The sequence below is a fragment of the Mya arenaria genome, chromosome 9, assembly GCF_026914265.1.
Source record: "Mya arenaria isolate MELC-2E11 chromosome 9, ASM2691426v1".
NCBI lineage: Eukaryota > Metazoa > Mollusca > Bivalvia > Myida > Myidae > Mya > Mya arenaria.
The window spans coordinates 41,817,898-41,826,826 of NC_069130.1; the positions used below are offsets into that span (position 1 = coordinate 41,817,898).

General features: G+C 34.7%; 1 protein-coding gene across 1 annotated transcript in view; it reads left to right on the plus strand.

Annotated features, from left to right (window-relative positions):
- Window positions 1-8,666, plus strand: part of LOC128246025 (uncharacterized) — a 33,042-nt gene extending 24,376 nt beyond the window's left edge. The window contains exons 11-12 of the mRNA XM_052964235.1: window positions 314-421; window positions 1,421-8,666. Of these exons, the coding sequence (XP_052820195.1) occupies window positions 314-421; window positions 1,421-1,587 (275 nt within the window). The 3' untranslated portion in view covers window positions 1,588-8,666. The remainder of the gene's footprint in view (window positions 1-313; window positions 422-1,420) is intronic.
- Window positions 8,667-8,929: the final 263 nt, after the last annotated feature.

The following is an 8,929-nucleotide window of genomic DNA, read 5'->3' on the forward strand; positions in this document are numbered from 1 at the left end:
ATTTGACACTTATCTATGTAGTTAAAGTTGTAGTTTTACTTCTGACAAAAAACAAAATTCAAATAATGAGTTTTAAATTATGAAAGCCTTTTTGATGTGTAAGTTTTCAAACATTCTCAGGTTTATTATAAACAAAAAGTCTCATCAAGATGGCATGATTCACTTTACATGTATTGTAAGTTACAGTTGATGTATCGGACACTCAAATATTTGTGAGACAATATTCGGGTGATAAATGAACCAGTAAATGTGCTTCTTATTCTTTTATCTACTGTAAATTGGATTTGAACTCATCTTTCTGTCATTTTTTCAGACTGTGACATTGCGCCCTGGTGTGATCTGAGTCACCCTTTACTGATGCAGTCTGAATGGCTCGTAGAAGACAGGAATCCTAAGGTGCTGATGGAGAGACAGGGAGGCTGTAAGTAGTCCGTACAACAGGGTTGTTCAAGTTCAGGAGTAAGTTGAATATGATCAATTATGACCAAATACAATTAATTGTCACCAATTTCAGGCTCAACCAATCAATTTTTGATTATAATTGATCATCGGAACATTGCTGAAAATAATCAGTAGTTGGAGACTACAATAAGTATATAGAGGTCACTTTGGCAGTCTGTCAACCTTCTCTGTCTGTAGGTTAATATCATTTTAAGACATAAACTACTTCCGAATCTACAGTTTGTCATGGAACGACTTCACATTTGGTAGAAACCACACCCATGATGAAAAGTAGTTCCTGAAAAAGTTTTATTGACTTTGATTAAGTCAGCTTTATAGTGTAATTGCCCTTGCAATCATCATATATCACCTATTACTTATTGTAAAACGATTGACATTGATGTTTATTAATCACAAACTTGAAGAATATTCATTTGCCCAGACTTGTATTTGTATTCAGATGACCTTAACCATGACAGGAGTCCAAATGACTAAAAGGCGCACAATATAGGTTGATGCCAAAAGTATTTATTTTTAGTTTTAAAGCATTTTCATGTCTAACTCATTTGACTCAAATGATAAAAAAGCATATAACAGATAAAAAAATACTAACCTTAAAAATTGGGTTTGTGGAAATAATAGCGATGTGGCCACAATTTCCAGAGTTAAAAAAATGCAAAAATATTGCTATTTCTTTATCTCTATGTAAATGATATGCTGTTGTTTTTGGTTTTGATCATTAAATCAAATGAGATAAACATGATTTATTTTTATTTTTTATTTTTGAATCAGCCTGTATTGTGCGCCTTTAAGCCTTTCAAGAGCCCATATTATTAAAACAAACACATTTGATAAAATGTATACATGGTAACTTACAGAAGCTTCTCAATTTATTTGTTTGTGAATGATGTAGAGATGTGTTTGATGTTGACATGTGTATACTTAGGTGCATGAAATGATGCCAATTTTTTTATTACAGTGACCCTTGACGAGATGATAGCATCACATGAGTCGAGAAAACAGCGATGGAGAGAAAATGCTGAAATTGAAGTGCAGGACGATAGCAGTGAAGAGGAGATTACGTCACGGAAACGTCAACGGCTTGAAATTGATAAGCCTAGCCACATAGATGATAAGCCATTTTGAACATTAGATAAACCCAAGTCCGGAGAGAATAAGGATCCTCACATAATTTATGGAGAAAACAATAAAGAAGATGATGACACTGTAAGGGACATTGATGGAGAAACTACTGATATGAAGGCTGATAAAGATATCTGCGATTCTAAAACCTCTCTTAAAGATAATGGGGAGGAAAACTTGGAGACATCAGAGAATGGTATGAAAGGAGAAGAGAAAGTGAGAAGAAGTACACAAAAAGAGATTGGGGAAAGCTCAGTTATAAGTCAAACTGGGGAATGAGTCATTTCCTTTGATAATTGTCATGAGAAATTCTCAGTCCAATGATTAATTTGAAAAATAAGATGTTAATCAGGATATTGTTGTAGAATACATTGAAATTTATTTGCAAGGATTAATGCTATTGAGAATTTTGAAACATGGATATAATGGAATCGTGTTGAAATACAAACTGATTGAGAAAAGTTATTTCATTTTTAAATTTACTGTACATCAGGTAACGATACTGACCAATTTGACAGAGAATATCTCACGACAAACACAGAGGTTAATAATGACACATATTACTTGATGACTTATACTGCAATAAGACATGGACTCAAGCTGCTCAAGGTATAGGAAAGGCAAAGTGTTAGAGAAGAACCTGGATGAAGACTTTTACCAGTTGTATGGTAGAAGGGTGATATTTGGTGATCATTATTCCAATGTCAAGGCAAGTTGTTAGAATTAGAGAGGAGAGCGTAGTGGAGAAGGTCAAGGTTAATGGTGTTTATGACACTGAGGTCAATGTATGGAGAAAGGGACATTGAAAAGGTCATGGTCTTAGATGAAAAACAAGGTCAATGTTGTTCATCACTCTAAGGTCAAGGTCTGTTATTCAAGTCAGAGTGGAGAGAAGGTCATGGCTTCAGAGAAAAAAAAACAAGATCAAGGGTTTTCATTACGCTTAAGGTCAAGGCCAGAATTTCATGTTAGAGAGGAGAGAATAGTTGAAAAGGTCAAAGCTGTGGAAAAAAGAAACAAAACAAACAAGGTTTTTATCAGTGGAGTTGTATATAATGGGTGCTATACATTGTATGTTTGAGGTTCATTACCCTATGTGTGTACGGTCAAGGCCAGTAGTTTGCATTTAACCATGTGAGCCACTGCAGTTGGACCAAAATCAAATGAATTGAACTGATATTCATCATTAATCTGTCACATAGAATTGAGTTAAGCATGTTTACCTTGTTTTCTTGTACTCTAGATATATGGAGTTATTGAGCATATGTCAGGCTTTTTTGTGTTGTGGTAATTTTGACCACTATTTTGGTTAAGTGCTTTCTGTGTGTATTGGTTGCTGTTGATTGCCTTATTTTAGAGAGGCACTTTTTTCAGATTTGTTAGTTCTGGTCAATTTTACAAGGCCATTATTTAATTTTTTCGAAAGCACTGATAAATTGATTAATTCGCTAGGTTTTATATTTGTGGTCTGCTGTTGCATGAAAACTAAACCCTCCCAAAATGCAACATCATTGAGGGTTGCTTGTAGAAAAAGAAATAAATCCGTTTGGTCTGCTGGAACTTACAACAGCCTTGCTGGAGGTCTTCAATATGTTTTTTTTTTATCATGATCGTGAATTTTATATAAAAAAAATTGAAATATGTAAAATGTGTGTTTTACACATTGTCTTCTGTTTTATTGGTTTGTTAACTAAATTTATATTTTATGTTATGTTGCCATGGAAATGGGACCATTGTTTACATTGTATACTTCCATTGTTGTTGATAAAGCATTAGAATATATGAATATTGATATTAATACTCCTGCAAAATAAGTTTGAAGGGAGGCGGTATATTGAAAGTCATCATAGGATTGGTCTGTTGGGGGGATAGTCAGTTGGCAAACAATTGTGGAGCGAACGACTCCCATAGTTTTAGAGATATCTCTGTGATCTTAGGTACACATTTCCACCATGATGGTTAATTATTGCCTTATATATTTTTCGTGGCCTGTCATCATCTCGTCTTACACTTTCAGTTACATGCCCGAAAGTATCATTTTTGGGCTATAATGGGGTTTGTGGAGTGACAACTCCCACAGTTTAATAAGAGGGTTTACTCTGATTCTTGTTTAATTGGTTGAAATTACCATTATTATTAAAAAGTATTTGAAAGTAAATGACGAATACAAAAATCTTGTTGAGAGAATTTACAGTAACTGTCATGATATTTTAGAAAAAGTAATTTTTCCAAGAGCTACCTGCAGTTCAGTTTAAGCTTTATTAAGGAGTTTAATACCGTTGATGCACGTTCTTTTGTCATAAAGTATTTAAGTACTGAACAAAGTGTAATCCACTTTACCCACTTTTTTCACTGTTTTTCGTGTGTGTGTTATCTATCCTAGTATATTATGTACAGTACAATGGTAAAAGAGTGGAGATGTAGACTATACCACATTTGAACGTTTTAGTGTATTATCGACACGGTTAAGACGGTAAAGGAGTGAAGATGTAGACTATACCACATTTTAATGATTTAGCGTATTATCGACACGGTTAAGACGGTAAAGGCGTGAAGCTGTACATTATACCACATTTTAATGTCTTAGTGTATTATCGACTTGCTTGGTCAAAGGGTACATCAGAATGTAGATATTTTGTGTTGTGGACGTGTAGCTAATTTTGAATGTTAAATGTTGCCGAGGTAGTCTTTATCATTCCAAATATACATTTTCAGATCACGTTGTATTTAAATTGTAATGTATACACTCATTAAGGTACTCACCATGGCATGGTCTCGCAGTATTCATGTTCAGGTAAGCCATCCATCATCAGGATGCAAAGATGTGTTAGTGCATTAAGGTAAGCCATTAATCATTAGGATGCAAAGATGTGTTAGTGCATTAAGGTATGCCATCCATCATAAGGATGCAAAGATGTGTTAGTGCATTACGGTAAGCCATCCATCATAAAGATGCAAAGATGTGTTAGTGCATTAAAGTACGCCATCCATCATAAGGATGCAAAGATGTGTTAGTGCATTACGGTATGCCATCCATCTTAAGGATGCAAAAAAGAGAAAGTGCATTAAGGTAAGCCATCCATCATAAGGATGCAAAGATGTGTAAGTGCATTAAGTTAAGCCATCCATCATAAGGATGCAAAGATGTGTTAGTGCATTACGGTACACCATCCATCATAAGGATGCAAAGATGTGTTAGTGCATTACGGTATGCCATCCATCATAAGGATGCAAAGATGTGTTAGTGCATTACGGTACACCATCCATCATAAGGATGCAAAGATGTGTGAGTGCATTAAGGTAAGCCATCCATCATAAGGATGCAAAGATGTGTGAGTGCATTACGGTACACCATCCATCATAAGAATGCAAAGATGTGTGAGTGCATTACGGTACACCATCCATTATAAGGATGCAAAGATGTGTGAGTGCATTAAGGTAAGCCATCCATCATAAGGATGCAAAGATGTGTTAGTGCATTACGGTATGCCATCCATCATAAGGATGCAAAGATGTGTGAGTGCATTACGGTATGCCATCCATCATAAGGATGCAAAGATGTGTTAGTGCATTACGGTAAGCCATCCATCAGAAGGATGCAAAGATGTGTAAGTGCATTACGGTACACCATCCATCATAAGGATGCAAAGATGTGTGAGTGCATTAAGGTAAGCCATCCATCATAAGGATGCAAAGATGTGTAAGTGCATTACGGTACACCATCCATCATAAGGATGCAAAGATGTGTAAGTGCATTAAGGTAAGCCATCCATCATAAGGATGCAAAGATGTGTAAGTGCATTAGGATACGCTATCCACCATAAGGATGCAAAGATGTGTAAGTGCATTACGGTACACCATCCATCATAAGGATGCAAAGATGTGTAAGCGAATTAAGGTAAGCCATCCATCATAAGGATGCAAAGATGTGTTAGTGCATTACGGTACACCATCCATCATAAGGAAGCAAAGATTTGTAAATGCATTAAGGTAAGCCATCCATCATAAGGATGCAAAGATGTGTGAGCGAATTAAGGTAAGCCATCCATCATAAGGATGCAAAGATATGTTAGTGCATTACGGTACACCATCCATCATAAGGAAGCAAAGATGTGTAAGTGCATTAAGGTAAGCCATCCATCATAAGGATGCAAAGATGTGTTAGTGCATTACGGTATGCCATCCATCATAAGGATGCAAAGATGTGTTAGTGCATTACGGTATGCCATCCATCATAAAGATGCAAAGATGTGTGAGTGCATTACGGTATGCCATCCATCATAAGGATGCAAAGATGTGTTAGTGCATTACGGTAAGCCATCCATCAGAAGGATGCAAAGATGTGTAAGTGCATTACGGTACACCATCCATCATAAGGATGCAAAGATGTGTGAGTGCATTAAGGTAAGCCATCCATCATAAGGATGCAAAGATGTGTAAGTGCATTACGGTACACCATCCATCATAAGGATGCAAAGATGTTTAAGTGCATTAAGGTAAGCCATCCATCATAAGGATGCAAAGATGTGTAAGTGCATTAGGATACGCTATCCACCATAAGGATGCAAAGATGTGTAAGTGCATTACGGTACACCATCCATCATAAGGATGCAAAGATGTGTAAGCGAATTAAGGTAAGCCATCCATCATAAGGATGCAAAGATGTGTTAGTGCATTACGGTACACCATCCATCATAAGGAAGCAAAGATGTGTAAATGCATTAAGGTAAGCCATCCATCATAAGGATGCAAAGATGTGTGAGCGAATTAAGGTAAGCCATCCATCATAAGGATGCAAAGATATGTTAGTGCATTACGGTACACCATCCATCATAAGGAAGCAAAGATGTGTAAGTGCATTAAGGTAAGCCATCCATCATAAGGATGCAAAGATGTGTTAGTGCATTACGGTATGCCATCCATCATAAGGATGCAAAGATGTGTTAGTGCATTACGGTATGCCATCCATCATAAAGATGCAAAGATGTGTTAGTGCATTACGGTACACCATCCATCATAAGGATGCAAAGATGTGTAAGTGCATTACGGTACACCATCCATCATAAGGATGCAAAGATGTGTAAGTGCATTAAGGTAAGCCATCCATCATAAGGATGCAAAGATGTGTAAGTGCATTACGGTACACCATCCATCATAAGGATGCAAAGATGTGTTAGTGCATTACGGTATGCCATCCATCATAAGGATGGAAAGATGTGTTAGTGCATTACGGTATGCCATCCATCATAAGGATGCAAAGATGTGTTAGTGCATTACGGTACACCATCCATCATAAGGATGCAAAGATGTGTAAGTGCATTACGGTACACCATCCATCATAAGGATGCAAAGATGTGTAAGTGCATTAAGGTAAGCCATCCATCATAAGGATGCAAAGATGTGTAAGTGCATTACGGTACACCATCCATCATAAGGATGCAAAGATGTGTTAGTGCATTACGGTATGCCATCCATCATAAGGATGCAAAGATGTGTTAGTGCATTACGGTATGCCATCCATCATAAGGATGCAAAGATGTGTTAGTGCATTACGGTATGCCATCCATCTTAAGGATGCAAAGATGTGTTAGTGCATTAAGGTAAGTCATCCATCTTAAGGATGCAAAAAAGAGAAAGTGCATTAAGGTAAGCCATCCATCATAAGGATGCAAAGATGTGTAAGTGCATTTTAGATATTGACAACGAGATTATTTCTATGTTTAATCTATATTCCTGAACCATCATTTTATTTTATGGATTTCATTTTTGAATAACACCATAATGATGCTACTATTATAATATGATTAAAGGGAGGTAATATAACATTTATGTTATGAGGTAATATAACATTTATGTTATGATATATTAAAGGGAGGTAATATAACATTTATGTTATGATATATTAAAGGGAGGTAATATAACATTTATGTTATGATATATTAAAGGGAGGTAATATAACATTTATGTTATGATATATTAAAGGGAGGCAATATAACATTTATGTTATGATATAATAAAGGGAGGTAATAAAACCAAATTTAAATATGATTATTCAGCAATTTTATTAATATAATTATTTAATAAAATAATGTCTATATTAAAATGCTTTAACTAAAAAGAAACTGGAACTTAACGTTTTGTAACTTTTAAACAAAACTTTACCAGTATCAATTTGTTCCATTGATGTTGGATGGATTACCTTAATAAACTTTGTATGTAACATCTTGCTGTTTACTGAATCTATATTATACATTTTGAAACAGAATATAAGGTAACATGTGCCAAACATCACAGATATACTTGTATGCATCATACTATTGCTTCAAGAAATCATTAAATTCAAACATTGCTGAATGTTGTTACAATTTATAAAAATCAGCAATGTATACTTTTCTAGTAAGTTCAGCATTATGTAATGGTCAAAGGTTACCTGGCTTAGTGTTTGAGATTATCTTTTGTCTAATTGTCTTTTGTCAATAATGGCTGACTGCAGATTTACAGATTTGAGGAATAATACCATCCTATTCGACAAAATATAATTTCAAACACTATTTTTTTATCACTTAAACATCAGATATAAATAGATATTATATGCTGTGCGATGTCAAACTTACGATTTTTACTCAATGTGCTTTTTCAGAGAGGTGCTTTTATATGATGTTTTAGATATTTGTAGAATAATTTTATGGATTAAAATTTACTCACAGAATTGTTGTTTGAGATTTTTCAGAAATTACCATATTCAATTATTGGTATTTATAGTCTAGTCATATAGTTAACTGTCTGTATTGTTTAATTGTTGGATATGGTGTTATGTACATATTTACATGTTTTAATATTTTAAAAAAGATTGTAAAAAAGAAAAGCAAAGTTATTTAGTAGAAATGTTACAGTTTCAATGAGATGTTTAAAATATATAAGTCTGGTGAAGTGTGTTTTTTACAGAGTTTTAAAATTTATCCTAGCTCTGTTTACTGTATTGATTGATATTTTTAGCATTTAAAACATTCTGGTCCGTTTCCTTGGATGCGTCTTGTGTTTGTCAGTAACTTATTTGGCATTGAATAAAACATCAAAATATTTGTAGAGTTGTGTTTAAAATTGCATGTATTTGTGGATAAGTGAAGTTCACATGTTACTTATCCAACGATACATAACATCAATCCTTATTATGAAGAAGAAGGATCTATATTTCGGGAACATGTACATTGTATATCACTGGTTGGTTATTAAGAAACAGAATCTATAACTCTAGAACATGTACAGTGTATATCACTGGTTGATGATTAAGAAACAGATTCTATAACTCTAGAACATGTACATTGTATATCACTGGTTGGTGATC